Source organism: Macaca nemestrina, chromosome 11, assembly GCF_043159975.1.
Source record: "Macaca nemestrina isolate mMacNem1 chromosome 11, mMacNem.hap1, whole genome shotgun sequence".
Lineage (NCBI taxonomy): Eukaryota > Metazoa > Chordata > Mammalia > Primates > Cercopithecidae > Macaca > Macaca nemestrina.
Genome location: NC_092135.1, coordinates 11,656,945 through 11,679,108, shown reverse-complemented (window position 1 = coordinate 11,679,108; position 22,164 = coordinate 11,656,945). Strand labels below are relative to the sequence as shown.

Sequence of the window (22,164 nt, the reverse complement as noted above, 5' to 3'; positions counted from 1 at the left end):
GGGAGGGGCAGAGGAGACAGGACTCAATTTTCTTTCTTTTTTTTTTTTTTTTTTTTTTTTGAGACGGAGTCTCGCTGTGTCTCTCAGGCTGGAGTGCAGTGGCGTGATCTCGGCTCACTGCAAGCTCCGCCTCCCGGGTTCACGCCATTCTCCGGCCTCAGCCTCCCAAGTAGCTGGGACTACAGGCGCCCGCCACCACGCCCGGCTAGTTTTTTGTATTTTTAGTAGAGACGGGGTTTCACCATGTTAGCCAGGATAGCCTCCATCTCCTGACCTCGTGATCCACCTGCCTCGGCCTCCCAAAGTGCTGGGATTACAGGCTTGAGCCACCGCGCCCGGCCAGGACTCAATTTTCAACACACATATGAGAACAGGACAATCGGTTACCCCGGCCCAGCTACTGAGCAAGTGCCAAGATTTGGTTTCCACAGAAACCCCTCTGCCATCTTGTGCCATCTTGTATAAATGTGGCGCCGTGTGCCTCAAGGGTGCCGGGCATGCCCTGGGGATTACGGCAGAATCAAAAGGATCCCAAAGGTCACTTGGTGTTAGGGGTCTCCTGGGAACCCGGGCCAGACTCCAGAGGACCACTGCAAAGTATAGAGGGGCTAGGACTCCTGGGCAGGCTCGTGGACCCATGGAGGCAGCTGGTAGATCCCCCTTCTCATACTGCGATCTGCCTGGCCATGTGCAGCGGGAAGGAGGAAGCGGAGAAGGGGTAGATGCAGCTCATGAAAGAAACGTTGATTTTATTCAAATATTGGCTTGTAAAAAGCTTGGCCATTTAACAGCTAAGGTAAGTCATCACTGTCATGTTTAAACAAAAATATATTTCGGACTAGAGATGAGATCAAGTTCACAAGAATTTAGAAGAGAAAATACAACATTTCCTGACTTCTAGTTAAACATGGCAAACTGAACTTATACATTTATCCCTACTTGCCCTGTAGCCCCTCTAAAATGATAATAAAGAAATAGAAACGGTAAAAGCCTATAAGGACAAAGACTGAGAAGGAAGGGCAGAGTAGAGGAGAGATGGCAACAGGCTTAGGCACACAGAAGGTTGGCAGAGGAGTGGCAGCTGATGTCCCGAGCAGAGGAAGCTGAAACAGAAGTGTTGTCTGGGGCAATGCTGCTAGAGAAGTACCCAAGGATGCTCTAGGGCCAGGGCACTCGGTACCCAGGAGGCAGGTGGCAGGGTGGGGCTGGGGCAATAGAATGGTTTGAAGTCTGGATAAGAAACAGATAAGCACCCCAGGCGACCAGCACTACCCTCACGAGACTGAATAGTTAACTTCCAATAGAGTTTATTCTCTGCAAAAACTGAGCCAAGGAGAACAGGGCTGCAGCCCAGCAGAGGGCTGGAGGGGGTGCTCAGCCGAGCAGGAATGGAGTGATGGTCTACACCAGCACTCAAGGTGGCACTTGAGCACCTGGTATGCGGCTGGTCCCTACTGAGTTGTGCACTAAGTGCAAGATAGATACCAGATTTTGAAGACTTAGTACAAATAAAATAATGTAAAATATGGCCAGACGCAGTGGTTCATGCCTGTAATCTCAGCACTTTGGGAGGCCGAGGAGGGGCAGATCACCTGAGGTCAGGAGTTCGAGACCAGCCTGGCCAACTGGGTGAAACCCCGTCTCTATTAAAATAAAAGACAAAAATTAGCCAGGCGTGGTGGCTCATGCCTGTAATCCCAGCTACTCGGGAGGCTGAGGTGGGAGAATCGCTTGAACCCCGGAGGCAGAGATTGCAGTGAATCGAGATTGCACCACTGCACTCCAGCCTGGGTGATGAGAGAGAAACTCCGTCTCAATTAAAAAAAAAAAAAAATGTAAAATATGTCATTACCAATTTTTATATTGATTATACATTGAAATGATACTATTTTGGTTGCATTGGGTTAAGCGGAATAGATTATTGACACAAATACCGCCTGTTTCATTTTACTGTGTTGATTGTGGCTACCAGAAAATTTTAAGCTAGATGTATGGCTCAGATTCTGTTTTTTTTTTTTTTTTTTTTAAGCAGAAATACTTAAATCAGATTCTATTTCTAACGGACATGCTCAAGCTGAATGGTAAAAGCCTCAGGTCCGGGGCCGCTCAGTTTTCAGGCCTCTACTGAACAGGCTTCTACGCCTACCCCAACCCTCTACCCTCTGCCCGCCTCCCTGCCACTGCAGGCTGGAGATGAAAGGATTCTCTAGAGGAACTGAACAGCCCCAGACAAAAGGCCTATAGATAGCCATGGGGGGACCCTCCAACACTTCCAGCCCAGTGTCCCTTGAGAGACAAGCCCCACACCCCTGACAGCCATTAGCTGGCTCTGAAGTGATTCATCCTTAAATAGGAACAGACAGCCAAGGTCACCAACATCTTATTACATAAAAGACAAAGACCAAAACAATCAGAGAAAAGGAACTCAGAGGAAACAGACCATACAGGAAGCAGAAGGAACTTGAACAAAACAATTCTAAGGAACTCCGTAGGAGAGATAAATGGAGAGATAAAAGGTCGCATCTACAAGACACAAACAGGATGCTGTCAACAGGGAGTGCTCGGAAAACAAGAAAGGGGGCTTAGGAATGGAACATATGATAACCACAACTCAACATGCAATAGATGGGTTGGAAGATAAAGACTAGGAATCTCTCAGCAGAAAAAACAACAGCAGAATGAAAAGCAGGAAAAATAAATTCGAACATTAGAGGTTATTCCAGGATGTTCAACATTAGACTAAAGGGAGTTTCAGAAAACAGAGGATAAAAAACAGAAGGAAAGAAACAATTAAATAGATAATGTAAGAACATTTTCAAGAAATGAAAGACATGAATTTTCAGATGAAAGGGACACCGTATGCCAGGAAAAGAGATGAAAAAAGACTTGCATCACAGCACATCCCTGTGACATTTCAGCACACCGAGAGAAGATCCTGCAGTTTATGTAGAAAGGAGTAAAAAGTTCAGGAAGCAAAATGGCATGGCACTCCCAATAATGCTGATGCCAAAACAAAAGACCCTCAAAATTCTGGGGAAAATGATTGTTCAACTTTTTTCTTTTTGAGATGAAGTCTCACTGTTTTGCCCAGGCTGGATTGCAGTGGTCTCAGCTCTCTGCAACCTCTGCTACCAGGGTTCAAGCTCTTCTCCTGTCTCAGCCTCTTGAATAGCTGAGATTACAGGCATCCACCATCACGCCTGGCTAATTTTTGTATTTTTAGTAGCAACAGGGTTTCACCAGGTTGGCCATGCTGGTCTCGAACTTCTGACCTCAAGTGATCTGCCCACCTCGGCTTCCCAAATTGCTGGGATTACATGTGTGAGCCACCATGCCTGGCCTTCAACTTGTTTTATGTCCAGCAAAATGATGAATTATGTGTGAAGGTTGAACAAAGATATCTTCAGACGTGCAATTTAAAAAAGATTCCTTCCAGGTGCTCTTGGTTAGACAGATACTGGAGGATGTGCTCCAACACAACTAGAGAGTAAACCAAAGACAGGGAGACGAGAAAGGAGGGAAACAGGATTTGTGGAAGAAGGTGAAAGCTAAGGGAGCTGAGTGAATCTGGAGAACAGCCAGCCCAAGTCAAGCAAGAAGGCAGAAAGCTCTAGAAAAAACACTGGCAAGTATATCAGGTTGAATAGTGTCTCCCCAAAATTCATGTCAACCCAGCACCTCAGACTATAACCTTACTTGGAAATAGACTATTTTCAGATGTAATTGGTTAGGATAAAGTCATACTGGAGTACGGTGGGCCCCTACTCCAATATGACTGGCATCCTTATAAGAAGGCCATGAGAGACACACAGACAGAGAAGACACAGAGGAAGAAGTCCATATAAAGACATAAGCAGGAATGAGGCTGATGCAACTACAAGCCAAGGAATGCCAAGCATTGCCAGCCACCACCAGAAGGTAGGAAAGAGATATGGGACGGATTCTTTACCAGGGCCTCCAGAAGAAACCAACCCTGCCAACCCTTTGATTTCAGACTTCTGGCCTCCAGAACTGTGAGACAGTAAATTTCTGTTGTTTTAAGCCACCAAGTTTGTGGCAATTTGTTAAGATAGCCTTAGGAACTAATATAGCGGAAACAAATAAATAGGAACTGATAGATTTCCTATTGCATCTGATGATTTGGAAAATAAATAGCTTTGGAAGGTTGTCCAGAGAATTTGAGAGAATTGATGCTAGCAATATATTTAAAAAAGAGCAAATGAAAAATGATTCCAGGAAAATAAAAAGTTAAATAAGATTGAAAGTAAAATTATTGTACACCACTTGTCTCAGTAGTAAACACTATTTACATAGATATGATAATGTATACACTGAATCTGATTTAACCAAAAATTATAAGAAACTGTAATGGAAGAATGGAGGTAGAGGATTAAGAATTTTATATTCTTGGTTGGGTGCAATGGCTTACAACTACAATCCCAGCACTTTGGGAAGCTGATGCAGGAGGATCATTTGAGCCCAGGAGTTCAAGACCAGTCTGGGAGACATGGCAAGACCCTGTCTCTATAATAAATGTAAAAAATCAGCCAGATGTGGTGGCATGCACCTGTAGTCCTAGCTACTTGGGAGGCTGAGCCAGGAGGATCGCTTGAGCCCAGGAGCTTGAGGTTGTAGTGGGCTATGATTGCACCACTGCACTCCAGCTTGGGCAAGAGAGTGAGAGTCTCTCAGAAAAGAAAAAATAATTTTATATTCTTATCTTCCACCATAAGGAGTCAATAACTAATGCTTCAAACAATCAAGAAATAGTAGTGTATTGTTTAGAAACATGAGAGTCAATCTTAGGAGGAACAAGTTAAAAGGGTGAAAGGGCATTAACTCTGGAGGCTGAGCTCGGGAATAAAAAGTGAAGGCAGGAGATAGCTTTTGTTTATTATAAACCTTGTAGTCTTTTGTTTAATTATTTAAACCAATTACATGAGTGACTTTGATAAAAATAACAATTAAACAAATGCCTTGGGCTGGGTGTGGTGGCTCATGCCTGTAATCCTAGCACTGTGGGAGGCTGAGGCGGGAAGATCACTTGAGGCCAGGTGTTCAAGACCAGGCTGGGCAACATAGTGAGACACTGTCTCTACAAAAAATAAAAATAAGTAAATAAAAATTAGCTAGGTATGGTGGTGCATACGTGTAGTCACAGCTACTCAGAAGGCTGAGGCAGAAGGATCACTTGAGCCCAGGAGGTTGAGGCTGCAGTGAGCCATGATTGAGCAGTTGCACTCCAGCCTGGGTGACAAAGAGAGACCCTATCTTACAAAAAAAAAAAAAAAAAATCTTGCCTCAATTCTTGGTGCTTTGGGCAAAGAACATGGGTTTTGAGAGGCACTTCTTCATTATCTTCCATCCTTAGTGCCAAGTTGGTGGGAATGTTTGGAAAATTTGTAATGCTTTAAGTCGATGGCTCAGTGTGGCCCCCGGACCAGCAGCATGAGCATCACCTGGGAAAATGTCAGAAATGCAGTCTCTGGCCACCCCAGACCCACTGCTTCAGAGTCTCTGGGCAGCGAGTGCAGCAAGCTGGGTTTGGCAGACCCTCACCCATGCTCTCAGTCACTGAGTGGCAGCCTGGCTCACCAATTTTTTTTTTTTTTTTTTGAGACGGAGTCTCGCTCTGTCGCCCAGGCTGGAGTGCAGTGGCCGGATTTCGGCTCACTGCAAGCTCCGCCTCTTGGGTTCATGCCATTCTCCTGCCTCAGCCTCCGGAGTACAGGCGCCCGCCACCTCGCCCAGCTAGTTTTTTTTTTTTTTTTTTTTTGTATTTTTTTAGTAGAGACAGGGTTTCACCGTGTTAGCCAAAATGGTCTCGATCTCCTGACCTCGTGATCCACCCGTCTCGGCCTCCCAAAGTGCTGGGATTACAGGCGTGAGCCACCGCACCCGGCCCTGGCTCATCTATAAAGCCTGCACTATCACTCTTTTCTGGGCACAGAGTCAGACCTCAGCCGCTCTGAAAAAGTCAAAGCTTTGCGTAAGTATTAAAAACCTTAAACGTGCTCACTCCTTTCCACTCAGGAATCCATATCCTGGGATTCTGTCTTACATACAGAAAACGCTTTGCCCATAAAGGTATTCATCACTGTGCTATTTATAATAGTGGGACAACCTAAATGTCCAAACGGTTGGTATGTGGTTAAATGCATCTATATTACATCTATCCATCTATATGGTAGTTTAAAATGTTTATGAAAGAGTTGAAATAATATAGAACATGCTTATGTGTTAATGGGAAGAAGCGAAATTCAAAATTCTTCATAGAGAATGACCACAGCTATGTGAGGAAAAACTGCAAGTAGAAAAAAAGGTTGGGAGGAAATCTCAGAAAAAGTTCAATCCGTGGGACTAGGGTAATTTTTTTTTTCTACTTAAAAAAAATTTTTTTTGCAAGGTTTTACAGTAGGCGTGTACCCATTTAAACAACCTATCTTTGAGGAAGTCAGTATAATTTCAAGCAGGGGTCGTTACCTTCGCATGAAAAAAGCTTCTCACAGATAGAGGGGCTTCAGGCCTTCCAGGGACCCCTTTGGTGTCTCGCAGGCAAACAGGACAGGAGCAAGAGAACCACTGCTGTTTTATATGTTACTCAACTCTCAGCACCCAGCGCAGGGCTGGCGTATAGTAGATGCTCCATAAAGATTTGAAGAAGAAAGGAAGGTTCTTGTTATTTCATTCAAACATCTTAAAATCCTGTGACAGAGATGTTATCACAATGCAGCTTTGTAATAATCTCTGAACACAGGGAGTGCTCAAAGAATGTTGAATAAATTACGATCCTGGTATTATAGATGGGGAAACTGTCCATGTTCATACAGCGGAATCCTGGCATATCTGGGACTTAAAGCTTAGTGAGTTGGGCTCAGCGAGTTGGGTGCTTTTTTTTTGGCAGAGTCAGCTGCATAAGGCAAGTCCCTGGTCCCCAGGCTCTCTGGGATTGCTGACCTCTGGAGACACTGGCATAACCCGGCAACCTCCCGCTGGCCAAGGGTCAGGTGCTAATTGGGCTGCCAAGGTTCAGAAGCAGGAGGGCTCAGCAAGCTCTGCCAGCTCAGGCAGCTTCCCTGATGGGGAGACAGGGCCCTTGCAAATAAGGATTTAGACCAGCAGCAAAGGCAGCAGAAGGCACTCCTGGTGCCTTCTTAAAGGCACCAGGACGAAACCAAAAGAAGCTAATGCCGGGTGTACATGACTATCTCTGTAAGCCTCTGAGTCACTCACAGGAACCTGGCTCTCTGTCTAGAACTCCTTAGGGTAACTTTCACGTTTATCAAATGAACAACTAATGGATGAATGGATACAGGAATGGATGGAAGGGTGGGTGGATGTGTGCATGGGTGGATGGGTGGGTGGATGGATGGATGGATGGACAGATGGATGGATGGATAGATAGATGGATGTTAATGGCAGGGTAAAAGTTACAGGGCTTTGGAAACAGACAAGTGTTGGCTTGAATCCTGAGGTCTGTCTTTGTTTACTGTGTGAGTCGAGTATGTTATGTTATGTCTCTGAGCTGAGGTCTCTGAGAGGCCCCTGGAGATCGCTGCGATGATTAAATGATACATGTAAAGTGCTGAATCCAAGGCCTGGCACACAGCAAGTGCCCTCAAAATGGAAGTTGTTTATCGTCTTCATTGACGGGAAAGGAAAAGGGAGAGAGATGGAATGGGGGCCTGCACTTGGCTGTCTCGCTCTCATTTCCCCTCTTTCCTAGACGATGAATCCTGAGTTTCCTTCGGGAAGTCACGTGGTTTCAGTAGCTTAGGCCAATCAACATATTTCATTCTCTCAGGCCTCTGTGACTAGTTCAAGGGTGTCTATAAGATTTAAGCAGTCCAACCAGAGTGCGCCTTAGAATATTTGCTGTGAATGCTGGACAGAGTCTCTTCTTTCTCTCACTGGAGTTTGGTTCAAGGAAGTCTCTAGCCCAGAAGCTGCTGGCCATTCCACTAGAAACAGCAGCCTAACTATAAAGCCGATGTTACAGAAGGCAAAGTAGAGACAGAAAGAAACAGTGTTAAGCTGCTGGATTCGGCCTCTCCTGAAGTTGGTGATCCCTGGACTTTTCAGTTATATGAGCCAATTGATTTCGTTTATGTTTAAAGCTTGACAGATTTTCTGATGCCAGCAGTCAAAAGCATCCTAATACAGAAAGGAAGCAAGAAAGAGGATGTAGGAATGGACCGTCTGAAGGCAGATGAGGCAACGAGTATTGGGTAGGAACGAACTGTAAAAAGATCTAGATGCCAGAAACTGGGGCTAAATTTGAGCTATGATTTCCCACTTGACAGATAAGTAAACTGAGACCAGTGGGTTAAACATCAAGGAGATTCTCTAAGATTACACAAGTTAGCTGCACGCGGTGGCTCACGCCTGTAATCCCAGCACTTTGGGAGGCCAAGGCAGGTGGATCACCTGAGGTCAGGAGTTCAAGACTAGCCTGACCAACATGGTGAAACCCTATCTCAATTAAAAATACAAAATTAGCTGGGTGTGGTGGCACATGCCTGTAATCCCAGCTACTTGGGAAGCTGAGGTAGGAGAATCACTTGAACCCGGGAGATGAAGCCGAGATCACACCATTGCACTTCAGCATGGGCAACAAGAGCGAAACTCCAACTCAAAAAAAAAAAAAAAAAGAAAAAAAAAAAAGATTCACAAGTTAGTTAATTGTGGAGCTGGAACTAGTAGCCAAACCCTCTGACTCTCGACTCTGCGCCCCTTCCCACATACCATGCAAGTACCAGACCCAGGGAGAAACATACCCCATCCGAGTGCCACAAATCCCTGGAGGTACTTTCTTTCGGAGAAGAAGGAGATGGCGAGGAGTGTGTGAAGGTAGAGGCCTTCCACCAGCAGCCAGGAGTAGTTGGCCATGATGCAGTACTGGAACAGCACCATGACCAGCTTGCAGCCCGCCTGGACAGAGAGAGGCAGCTGAGCCCAGGCCGGGTGGCAGTGGGGCTCCCTCTGGTGAGTGGCCCCAAAGAGAGCAAGAGGGTGTTGTAGGGGCAGGAGCCAGGCCACAAGAACAGGCCTCTGGGGTTCAAGGCCATCTTCTGTGGCCTTCCTCCATCAGGCCTGCAGCATTCTCTAGAGAGTAGGAGTCCACAGACCTGGTGGGTTCAGTCAAGCTGGCCAATGAGCCATCACAGGAGCAGGAACTAGGTTCAAATGCTAGCACTGGCTGCCAGGCTAGATGAGGAGACAGTCCTTCAACCACAAAACTGTGCCGGATACTGCCCAATCCCCTCATTTTTTTAGATGAGGAAACCAAGGCCTAGAAAGGGAAGAGATTTCTGAGCAAAGGGTTAAAAAAAATGTTTTCTAAGCTCAGTTCCCTTGCAAACACATAATGATGGGATGTGCCAACTCTGTTAGGAGGCACCACTGATTATGGCAAAAATGGCCCTGGCTGGTACATTGCACTCTCCACATATCTGATGGGAATGTCATAGAGTTGGACTTCCCCGATGCAGTGACTGACTCTTTTAACAGGCATGTCCCCTGCAGGGATCCCTGGAAGTTATGCTGATAGAATTGTGGGGCACCAGGCTTCTACACCAGCACAGCTCCTGTACCTCTGCCGTGGTAGGGCCTTTGTCCTTTTCTTTGCATTGAGCTGTCCCCTGAGGATGGGACAGCTCCTGGGATAGCCCTAGGGCTGCCGCAAAGACAAGCCCGAGAAGGAGGAGCACCCAGTGCTGCCTGTGAGACAGTGGTGGTTCCTGCCTTATGGCCTTCCCAGAGGCTCTGACTCCAGGCAAGGCCCATTGTTGACTTGTGAGTCTGATGTTTAGTAAAACTTGAGAAGGTTCCCTGCTGGGGCGTTGCTGGCCTTGTCCACTGCTGGTCAGTAATGAAGCGTGGCTAGGATTTAAGGCTCCTGACTCCCAGCAAGTACTCTTGTTTCATCCTGGAGACCTCCTTGAGAGACATCCTACTTGAAGAACCTCTCAGTCTGAGTCAGAAAACACACACACACACACACACACACACACACACACACACAAAACTATGAACAATACAAACAGGTGAGTGGTAGGAAATGGCAGGCAGGCTGGCTGAACTAATCTCAATTTCCAATCTGTTTTCTCCCTTGCTCGCCTCTACAATAGAGACTGTGACAGTAAAAAACTCAATCACCCTGCTTCCTTTGCAATTAAGTGTGGTTACATGACTCAACTCTAGCCAATGAGATGCAGGTTAGGAGTTTCTGGGGAGGGTACCTTTTCTCAATAGAAAGGCAAAGCTGCCCAAAAGAAAAAAAAAATGTTTAACCTTTTACCACGTAAAGCATGACATCAAAGGCCTACTCTAAGGATGGCAGTGCAGAAACGGAAAAAGACTATGTCCCTCATGGCATCGCACAGCCATTGCGCCACCTCATCTGTGGACTGTTTCTGTAGGAAACAGTTCCCATTTGTTTAAGACTCCAATATATAGTGTTCTGTTATTTGCAGCAAAGGGAATCCCAATTGACACACAGGGTGATTGCAATGAATTGAGTCATCTGGGCATTTGGAAGGAGAAAGGGGGTTAGATTTAAGAAAACACAACTGTTTTATCGCAAACGCGTTTATACAGACATACTGGCCCGTGCTCACTCTTTTCTTTTTATGACCAACCCCCACCCTCTACAGACCGGGTCATCTTTCTTCAGCTAGGAACTGGCAGAAGTAGGCAAGAGAGGCATCTCCCTCTCTATCTAATTCCTAGAGTGGCTAGTTCACTCCTGGACACTGGGAGTTTACGGCAACCCCCACAAGCTTCTCTCCTACGTGACCCAGATTGTGCACATGTGGCTGTGGAATCTCCCTGAACCTCCTGGCCCAGCGTCAGCACTGGCCACTTCATCCTTGGTATTAAGTGCAGCCTCAGCAGGGGCTTGGAGGAAGGATGACTAGGCTACTTCCCTCTCCAAAGTTAGGCTGGGGAAGGTAGGCAGGCCTGGCGACACCCCGGGGCACCCAGGCATATTACCCTGTGGGCATCGCAGTAGGCGATATCATCTGAGGAGAAGAGCACAGCGTCCTTGATGAAGTTGGACAGGGCGCGAAGGATGAAGGACACGAACAGGTGCATGTGGATGTAGTTGCGGGTGCAGTGGAGCCTCCTGCAGGGAGAGAATGTAGGGCCATAGAGGCCAGAGTCCGCTGAGGGGCTGGGACTCAGCCAGGCCCACCTGCCTCTAGTGCACTGGGGAAACTGAGGCCCTAGACTTCAGCTCTTTCTGGGTAACACATTCTGTGAGCATAACCTGAATGAGGACGAGGGTCCCCAGATGGCCAGTCTAATTTGCTACATGCTGTAGTGAAAAAACAAAAAAGGCCAGCCACAGTGTGGCTCACACCTGTAATCCCAGTACTTAGAGAGGCCAAGGCAGGAAGATCACTTGAGGCCATGAGTTCAACATATTGAGACCTCTGTATCTACAAAAAAAAAATTTTTTTTTTAAATTAGCTGGACATGGTAGTGCCTGCCTGTATTCCTTGTACAAGAGGCCGAGGTAGGAGGATCACTTGAGCCCAGGAGTTCGAGGCTGCAGTGAGCTATCATTGCCACTGCACTCCAGCCCCGGCAGCAGAGCAAGACCTTGTCTCTAAATGAATAAATACAAAGCTGGGGCTCTAGGGGCAACATTGTATTCTGCCCTGAACTACCACCATCTCCAGCTCCCAGAATTGTTTTGCGGGAGGGGTGAGAATGGCAACCAGAACGGGAGAGGGCTGGGGGCACAGAAAGAATACAGGCTGCGGGAAGAAAGCAGACCTTGGCTCTGCCACTTGGCAGCTCTGTGACCTTGAGCAAGCCTTTCCACTTCCCAGAGTTTCAGCGTCCTCCTCTGCTGCAGGGGACAGAAGTCAGTTACTTGTTCTGCTTCTTCTGGGACCGGAAACAGGCTTTCTTCTGGGAAACCCATTCCACTCCGGATTGGAAAGACTCCACCCTTCTCACCCCTCATGACAGACTTGACCAATCAGAGTGCTCCACCGCTGTCCATAGTGATTGGCTCAGAATTGAGCATGTGACCTAAGTCTGGCCTATGAGAACTCGGAGGACTTTTACTGGAACCAAGAGGGAAGAGGCTCTGGTTGGCCCTGGTGTTGCTGAGCTAGCGGTATGAATGCCAGTAACCACTGGTGGTTGTCTCTGCCACTTCTGCAGAAAGACTGCCAGAGGATGAGGCCAACCTAGAGCAGAGGAATGGAGGGAGACAGACCTAGTGCTGCTGATGCCGCTGAACACCTAGATCCAGCCATGCCTACAGCAGATGCCTCTGAACTTGCCACTTATGTGGGTCAGGTCGCCTTTGTTTTTCTTACGCTGTTTCGAGGTGGATTTCTGTCTCTTGCAACAGAATCTCGCTAGTACTCCTGTAAAATGGGGTTCCTGTTATCTATCCCATAGCATTGTGTGAAAATTAGAATAATACATATAAAGCGACCAGCCATAAATTCTCAGTAGTGCTTAGTAAATGTTGAACAAATAAAGGGATCAATGAGGTGACAGGAACATCGATGTTTTGCCATAGGTCAGCTTTAGATCAAGAGATGACAAGGTAGTTTACTCAGACCTTCCTCTTTCTGTCCTGGGTGGCTGAGACCCAAAGTCTGTGCCTGGGGAGGGCTGGGGTATGGAGAGCTGGCAATGTGTTCTCACCGGAAAGCACAGAGGATGCCAAGGGCGACCAGGAGCATGACCAGGGAGGAGCTGTAGCCCACGGTGTACATGACTTTCAGCTTCAGCAGGTAGGAGTGCTGCAGAGAGAGGCACGTGTCAGCCCCGCCGGCCCTCTCCTGGCTAGCTCTGCCCTTCTGTGCCTCACTGCACCCGCTTCAGGCAGCTTGAACCCCACCAACGCTGCTCTTCTGTCCATACCCCCAGGACGCCAATACACAGACACATAACACCGTAACATCTTGGCACTGGAAAAGCCCTTAGGGATCATCTGATGCCAATTCAAACTTCCACCTTAGGTATAGGGCACCTTACCAACTCTCTGAATTCAAGCCTTTGCTTGAATACCTCTAGAGACAAAGTGCTCACTGCCCTTTGAGAAAGTTATTTGGTGTAAAACAGCACACAATATTAGATTTTGTTTATGTGAAGTTAAATTGGCCGGGCACGGTGGCTCAAACCTGTAATCCCAGCACTTTGGGAGGCCGAGACGGGCGGATCACGAGGTCAGGAGATGGAGACCATCCTGGCTAACACGGTGAAACCCCGTCTCTACTAAAAAATACAAAAAACTAGCCGGGGGAGGTGGCGGGCGCCTGTAGTCCCAGCTACTCGGGAGGCTGAGGCAGGAGAATGGTGAACCCGGGAGGCGGAGCTTGCAGTGAGCTGAGATCCGGCCACTGCACTCTAGCCTGGGCGACAGAGCGAGACTCTGTCTCAAAAAAAATAAAAATAAAAATAAATAATAAATAAATTACTTGCACCACCTATTGGTCCATTTTGTGTCTTCTGGAGCCACTTAAACTGGGTTTGTCTTTTATATAAGGCCGGTTTTATAGAGAAAAGTTACAAAGGTCATACAGGGAGGCCTGCCATTTTTTAACACAGCTGTTCTGCCTATCTGTTTCTCGTTCATTTTCTCTATGTCAAATACTCGTTCATTTTCTCTATGTCAAATACTCCCTGTGTCAGGTCAGGTGCGGTGGCTCATACCTGTAATCCCAGCACTTTGGGAGTCTAAGGAGGAAGGATTGCTTGAGCTCAGGAGTTCAAGACCAGCCTGGGCCACATTGTGAAACACTGTCTCTACAAAAAAATTTAAATAGCCAGGCATAGTAGTGCACACATGTGGTCACAGCCACTCAGAGGCTGAAGTAGGAGGATCACTCCAGCCCGGGAGGTCAAGGCTGCAGTGAGCTGTGATCCAGCTACTGCACTCCAGCCCGGGTGACAGAGTAAGACTCTATCTCAAGTAAATAAATACATACATACATACATACACACATACATACATACATACAAAAATATTCCCTGTGTCTTCAACCTCTTTCCACAATCCTTCAACCATTAGTTAAATTAATATGCTCCAGTTTGTTAATGTTCTTCTTCAATAAGACCCCCAGAACCACATAGCTGAAAAGCTCCAGAAGCATTCTCTGACCAGGAAGAGGTAGAGATCACCTCCCATCTCCCCTGATCTATACATTGCGCGCCTATGCAGCCAAGCAGGCATTCACTTATCCAGCAGCCACTTCACACTATTGGCTCATCTTTGAGTCAAAATGATCTAAGTGGAATATTGGTCAGAAAATTAAAAGATCTGACCAGGCGTGGTGGCTCACACCTGTAATCCCAGCACTTTAGGAGGCCAGAGTGGGTGGATCACTTGAGGTTAGAGTTCGAGACCAGCCTGGACAAAATGGAGAAACCCTGTCTCTACCAAAAATACAAAAATTATCCAGGCATGGTGGCGTGCACCTGTAATCCCAGCTACTTGGGAGGCTGAGGCAGGAGGTTTGCTCGAACCCAGGAAGCGGGGGTTGCCGTGAGCTGACATTGCACCACTGTGCTACAGCCTGGGCGACAAAGTGAGACTCTGTTGCAAAAAAAAAAAAAAAAAAAAAAAAAAAAAATTAAAAGATCTGCATTTAGGTTCAAAAAATAAAGTGGTATCAAAAAGAATCAAGGGAATAAAAATTAAAAGAACAATGTTTACCAACCAAACTAACAAATATTTAAAAGAAATAATTTTCTCTGCAGGTGAGGGTATAGTGGGACTAAAAACTGGTTCGATCTTTCTGGAAGATAATATAGAAATATGTATCAAGAACCTTTGAAATATGACCCTTTGACCTCCCTTCTTCCTCCAGGAATTGATTCTAAGAAATAATCAGAAATTTAAAAGTGTATTTATACATGAAGACGTTTATCACAAAAGTATTAGTGATTTAAAAAACCCAAATGTCCAACAGTAGAATAGTTAAATCCATTATTTTAAATACAAATGACTTTCATGCTAGACCACTAATAAAATGTTGTTTACCAAGAGTTTAAAATAAGTCAGGACATGCTGATACATTATTACATGAAAAGGCAGAATTCAAACTTTACACGTGCAATGTGATTCCAGCTGTATGTAAAAACATATTAGGTTGAATTATATGAAAATGGATTCTGCTGACAATTAAAAAAAAAAAAAAACATTTTAGGCCAGGCCCGGTGGCTTAAGCCTGTAATCCCAGCACTTTGGGAGGCCGAGATGGGCGGATCACGAGGTCAGGAGATCGAGACCATCCTGGCTAACACGGTGAAACCCCGTCTCTACTAAAAAAATACAAAAAAACTAGCCGGGCGAGGTGGCGGGTGCCTGTAGTCCCGGCTACTGGGGAGGCTGAGGCAGGAGAATGGCATAAATCCGGGAGGCGGAGCTTGCAGTGAGCTGAGATCTGGCCACTGCACTCCAGCCTGGGCGACAGAGCGAGACTCCATCTCAAAAAAAAAAAAAAAAAAAATACATTTTAAAGAGAACTATATGAAATTACCTTTTTTGTAGATCAAAAATGATTGAATATCAACACAAAAAATAAAGAAAGTAAAAAAATTGAATATCAGCCATTCCATGTGTTTCAATCTCATACGTACAGAGAAACCAGATTGTAAAGAGATATGGTCGATGTTAACAGTGGTTAACTTTGTATTATAGGCTTGCAAATAGACTTGTTATTTTCTTTTATGATTTTTCTATACTTCTACTTTTTCTACAGTAGATAAGGGCTATTTATAACCAAAAGAAAAGGGTAATTAATGTTTTAAGAAGGCACAAGAATAAAATAGGGGAAACCTGGCTGACAGTCTTCATGGGAAGATAACCTTGAGGTTAGAAAGGCCCAAGCTCCATGGTGTCACGCAGTGTACTGTAGAGAAAGAACACAGGCTTCAGAGCCAGGAGACAAGGGTTCCAAACCTGGACTGTGACTCACCAGCTGTGTGACCTTGAGAAAATTATTTAACTCCTTTGAGCTTCATATTCCTCATCTGCAAAATGGGAATAATAGTATCTACCTTGCAGACTTGTTGGAAGAACAAATACGGTGTCAGAGAGAGTACCTAGACAATGCCTTGGCATGTAGGAAACACTCAGTATATGGTCATTTTAATTTGTCCCCACCCCACCATCCTCCTTCAAAATGAGTCAGCAGTTTGAGATGGTATGAATTCTGAGGCATGAAATAGCTCAAAAATTAGCTCTATTCTCAGTTACACTGATGGAGTGCTGTGGGCAGCTGGCCACATGGGAAGGTTTGGAGAGGCTGGGCATGTTATTTTAAGAGTCACATTAATAAACTGAAGTATTTCTGGAGGAGGGTGATTGTGTCATCTGAAGAGTACAAGAAAAAACTGGGTCCATGACACCTGGAGGGGAAAAATACACACTTAGAGGAGAAAAGTGTTAGACTGAATGACATGTAGAAGAAGGGCCGGCCGGCCCTCATGTGTGAGCTCCAGTTGGGGGAAGTTTCCAGAAAGGAGGTAGATTTTTGACTCGGGGTGACTGAAAATTTTCTTTTTTTCTTTTTTTTTTTTTTTTTTGAGACAGAGTCTGGCTCTGTCGCCCAGGCTGGAGTGCAGTGGCCGGATCTCAGTTCACTGCAAGCTCCACCTCCCGGGTTTACGCCATTCTCCTGCCTCAGCCTCCCGAGTAGCTGGGACTACAGACACCCGCCACCTCGCCCGGCTAGGTTTTTTAAAATTTATTTATTTATTTTTGTATTTTTTAAGTAGAGACGGGGTTTCACTGTGTTAGCCAGGATGGTCTCGATCTCCTGACCTCGTGATCCACCCACCTCGGCCTCCCAAAGTGCTGGGATTACAGGCTTGAGCCACCGCGCCCGGCCGACTGAAAATTTTCTGACAGCGGGAGGTGGCCTTGGATGGGAAGGCTACCATGTGACACTGAGTTCCTCACTGATGTAACTGCTCTCCTGAGAGCCGGGAGTCACCTCTCAAGGATGAGAGGAAGACCCTTGAAGGGCAGTGGGTTGCTTTGAATTAGTGGTTCCTGGGCTTTGGGACATCAAAGACCTGTGAAATGTCAAAAAATTGAGGACCACTGTGTTAACCTATAATCTCGCCATCTACAGATGAGTCGCATTGCGGAGGGCATCAGCCTCACTCCTGGGGATGCCCAGACCAGCCTGCAAGAGCCTGAAAAGGCACAGGGTGACAAGGGTGGGGTCAGGCAGAAGATTCTGCACTGTCCTGCGGCCGTGGCCATTGCCTGCCAGGTGACCAGCCCGCCTCTCATGTAGACCCGTTGCTGCCTTGTAAGGCAGGAACCATAAGGCCTCAGCCATCCAGAAACAGCCTTGCTCCCTGGAGGTTTCATGTGACCTTTGGTCCTTAGTTTTTTGTTTGTTTGTTTGTTTGTTTTTGAGACAGCGTCTCACTCTGTCACCCAGGCTGAATGAAGTACAGTAGCACAATCATGGCTCACTGCAGCCTCAGCCTCCCTCAGCCTGATTGCTCCTGAAGCCCATTCTCTGCATTTCCAGTTACGCAAGCCACATGTGCTTATTAAACCAGTTAGAAATGCGTGCTATTTGCAGGACAAAGCCTTCTTACGAACCTTCATCCCACCACCCATCAAGATACCATTCCTTTTTAGTTTTATGGATTTTACAAATCTGATACAAATAAGTCCCGTCTCTTCGTATAAATCGATGACAGAACTGTTCCTCTGCAAGACAGAGCCCACTCACCATCCCTCCAGGACCACAAGTGCCCACTCCTTGTCGAATCTCCTTATTAAATCATCCCACTCTGACCAGATCTGAAGACCTCATGTATGTTCCCAACGGGATGACAAGCCCTGGGAAGGGAGGAACTGCATCCTCTCTCTTGGAGCTCGTCCTTCTTCACATAGAGCAAGGCTGATGCGCTATAGAGAGAGGGGTCTTTGCAAAATGCAGGAGAAGGTGTGCTCTGCTACCCAACTTCCTCCTTTCTCCTTGAATTCTGCCACTCTCCACCCGTGCCTTCTCCCATAACCTCACCTTACCCTCCCAGGGACAAGCGAAGCTTGCCCATATTCCTTCTAGGAAGTTTAGCTAATGGGACCTGCTGAATGTACTCCTTGGGGGGACACACACCTTATGGGGAGGCATCAGAAGACAGAGGATGGAGCACTGGCGCTTTTGGAGCTAGACTCGGTTTAAATCCTACCTCCACTACTTTATAAGCATGTTCCTAAATCCCTGAGCCTCAGTTTCCTCTTCTGCAAAGTGAGAAAAACAATGAATGTACAGGGTTATTTTGAGGATTTCATACTAGCCACCAGCCAGGAAGGCACTCAGTAGATGTTTAAGTGCACAGCAAATATTTACTGGGCCCCCATAGGTGCCAAGCATTGTGCTGGGCACTGGGACCTGGAAACGAACAAGACTCTGATTTGTCACCATGATTTTGCCCAGACCCAGCCCTGGCTCACAGCAGGTCCTCAGTGAGCAGAGTGAGTGAATGCCTTTGAGGAGCGTGTATTGTAGTGAGGGAGGTGGAGGCGTGTGGCACACGCTGATCATTTTAGTGTAACATGGTAGGTAATAGTTGGAGGCCACCGGCGAGCTCTAAGGGAGCCCTTCCCGTGGGGAGGGGAAGAAAGGGCTGGCACTGATGGGCTCGAGTGGAGTCTCGAAGGATGTATAAGAATCAGGAAGGAAAAGAGAGGAGGAAAGTGCTCTCCAGGCAAGGGGCCCTAACAGGGACAAAGGCCCAGGTGGCAGGCAGGATGGCATGGTGTGTATGAGATTTGAGAGACAGGGCCATCCTGGGAAAGGACAGTGATGCAGAGTGAGCTGAGCCCAGACAGGGCCCTGATGGCCATCCTCAGAGGAAGACTCTGGAGGTCCCCAGAAAAGGTCAGCCGATTGCTGAAGGCAGCATCCTCTCAGCTCGGGTAGCTCTGCAGCCAGACTCCCTCCTTGCTTATCAGCCAGGAGACTCTTTCGAATGCTGTAAACATTTTTTTTTTTTTAAGAGACAGGGTCTCACTCTGTCCCCCACCGCCCAGGTTAGAGTGCAGCGACACAATCACTGCTCACTGCATCCTCTAACTCCCCAGCTCAGGCGACCCTCCTGCCTCAGCCTCCTGAGTAGCTGGGACTATAGGCACGCACCACCACGCTCAGTTAATTCTTTTTTTTTTTTTTTTTTTTGAGACGGAGTCTTGCTCTGTCGCCCGGGCTGGAGTGCAATGGCCGGATCTCAGCTCACTGCAAGCTCCGCCTCCCAGGTTTTTACACCATTCTCCTGCCTCAGCCTCCCGTGTAGCTGGGACTACAGGTGCCCGCCACCTCGCCCAGCTAGTTTTTTGTATTTTTTAGTAGAGACAGGGTTTCACCGTGTTAGCCAGGATGGTCTCGATCTCCTGACCTCGTGATCCGCCCGTCTCGGCCTCCCAAAGTGCTGGGATTACAGGCTTGAGCCACCGCGCCCTGCCCTAGTTAATTCTTAAACATTTTTTGTAGATACAGGGTCTCACTATGTCACCCCACTATGTTGCCCTGGCCTCAGGCAATCCTCCCACCTCATCCTCCCAAAGTGCTGGGACTACAGGTGTAAGCCACCACACCCAGCCAAAAGCAAACATTTACCGCGCACTTACTGTGACCAGGCACCCATCTCAGCATGCACATATATTAATTCACTTAGTTCTCTTGACAAGCCTACGTTGTCAGCATTATCAACACCATTTCCCAGATGAAGAAACTGAGGCACATTGTGATTAAATCTTCCCCAGCCCCACTAAGGTCAAGGTCGGAATTCAGACGCACCAGCCTGGCTCTGAGCATTTAGCCACCATGTTAGTGTTTCTTTCAGTTGAATGAAACAGCACCTCCAGTCTCGTGGTGGTATGTGACAGTTCCTACCTGTGCCTGGGGTCCTCCTAACCCTCATCTCCGGGTTGATAGACCAGGGCACTGAGGCAGACCCACTGACACCTGTGCGAGTAGGAGGCGGGGGGACAGGGGGCAGCCCTTACATCCTGACCACTGTCCCAGGCCTGTGCCACCCTGTCCTCTCCCAGGGCCTCCTCACCCCACAGGTTCCTGTCCCCGGGTTTGTGGGGTGGAGGTTGACAGGCTTACCCGCTTCTCGTTGGAAGAGTCGTTCACGTTAACACCACAGGCCAGATTAGGCCTGGGGAAGGTTTCTGACCAGCCATCCTGTGTGCAGTTTCGGAACAAGGAACCTGTGGGTGCCAAGAGTCCTGTAGGTGAGCCGTGGGCCCAGGCGCTGTGATTTTCACAGTAACATCTATTGTAACATGGAGCTGCTACAACCACTTTATAGTGTGGAAACCGAGGCACATAGCAGTTCCGGAACTTGCCCCAAAACCACACCCTAGTGAATAGGGGGAAAGTGATTTGAACCCTGGGGCTCGGGCTCCAGAGCCCACGCTCTTAAGCACACACCACGTGCCAATCCCCCTTCTCACCCCAGCCAGGTGCTGCTCCTGACCCCAGACCCTGCCGCCGGTTAACAGGCGGGTCCCCCGGAGAATCTGTGGTGGCTGCCCAGCACCTGACCGCTCCTATCGTGATTTTTTTCTCAGGCTCCTATTTTTACTCATCTTGCTCCACGGAAGTTCTGTTTTAAATGGAACTTCACGCCCTGCTCATGCAGCCATTTGAAACCCACCAGAGTGCCATTGAGATGAACCCCTCCAGGCAGCGCCCCTCACGGAAGGGTGGAGGGTCCTTCAGCCAAGACCTGTAGGCCACCCCTCTGCATTTCTCTGCATAGATCGTGAGACCACCACAGTCCTCCAGTTCAGCTGCTCACTGCCCCCCACCCCTGGCACGAGGCCACATGCTGGGCCCTCTCACCACGTGGGCCGTGGTTTCCCCGCCTCCCCAGTGCCTGGCCCAGAGCCTCTGCTTATCAAACGCGGGCTGGCTGGCTGGACAGAAAGGCAAACTGAATGGGGATGAAGAGCCTGCCCTGAACTCTTCTCCTAGGGAAGAGGAGAGCGCTTTCCCACTGGAGCTTTTACAGCAGGAGCCCAGCCTGCGGAAGGGAGCCACCAGCCAGGAAGGAAGTATTGGAAGGCCACCGTGAGGAGTTTCCCTCCTCGGGCGGAATGGCCCGGCTGCATTCTGTACTCTAAGCTGCCAAGGAGGGCTGGGATCTGGCTCCCCAGCTCGGTTCGGTGTAGGCGTTGCAGCGTGTGGGGTGCTGATGGCCGAGTCCTGTGGGTGGGAGCCCTGCCACCCCTTTGCTCTCACTGAGCGTGGCATGCTTCTTTACACAGACCCCAGGGACTGGGCCCCTGGCTCACAGGGTTTAGGGTCTAATCCTCACAGTGCCCCACTGAGGGAGGTGCTGCTGCCCATTTTACAGGCCAGAACATCAGGGCCCAGAATTGAGTTATGGTGCCCAGCCACAGTGTATGCCATCACTGTTCTGCCCTCCCACCGGGCCCTCTTCCTGAAGTCTCAGGGGCAGTGTTAGTACCAGGAAACCGTGTCCTCTGAGATCTGGGCATGCCTGCCCTGTGAAGCCTCAGGAGGCCTGGAGCCCAGGTTTAGAAGCAGCCAGATCCGAGTTTGAAACCCAGTGCAGCCTGTTGGTCGCTGTGTGACCTTCGGTGCGTCATTTCTCCGTGCCACAAAATCATCACCCACACTGCAAGAGTGAGCAGGGAACATGAGAACACACGGAAAATGCCCAGGCTGGTGCCAGGCACAGAGCGGGCACCGAGGCATCATTCCCCTCTCTTTTTGGCCTTTCTAAAATAGGCAGGAGTGGGTGGGGCTTGGAATCTTGGAATTTAGGGGAGGGGTGGGGAGGTTTCTGGAATTAAATCAAGGGAGTTAGGTTGTCAGATGGGAAACAACGGTGGTCAAATTTAGGCTGGGTGGACGGGAAGGCGATTTAAGGGAACACAAACTCCCCCAAGGCCAGAATCGAAGGTTATCAGACAGTGCATGCCTAGAGGCTGGCCTCCCTGTGGGCTCGCCCAGGGCAGCAGGCCTGCCTGTTTGGGGCCCTCTCCTCACTGACCCAGCAGGACTCCCAAGACAGATGCTGCATGTGACCCAGGCCAGGTGCCCAGAGCTGCTAACAGGGCAGGGCCCCCGCCTTCCACTCTGCAGAGCTGCAAAGGAGCTGCCTCCCCACTTCCCCAGGGCT

At 48.1% G+C, this 22,164-nt stretch overlaps 1 protein-coding gene across 4 annotated transcripts in view; it reads right to left on the bottom strand.

Annotated features, from left to right (window-relative positions):
- LOC105492638 (secretin receptor) overlaps window positions 1–22,164 on the bottom strand; it is an 82,344-nt gene that overhangs the window by 12,334 nt on the left and 47,846 nt on the right. For all 4 annotated transcript variants that reach the window (XM_071072617.1, XM_071072615.1, XM_071072616.1 and 1 more), the window contains exons 4-7: window positions 20,118–20,221; window positions 12,676–12,773; window positions 10,996–11,128; window positions 8,778–8,931 (exon numbers count right to left, since the gene is read on the bottom strand). In XM_071072617.1, coding sequence (XP_070928718.1) covers window positions 8,778–8,931; window positions 10,996–11,128; window positions 12,676–12,773; window positions 20,118–20,221 — 489 coding nt within the window. The remainder of the gene's footprint in view (window positions 1–8,777; window positions 8,932–10,995; window positions 11,129–12,675; window positions 12,774–20,117; window positions 20,222–22,164) is intronic.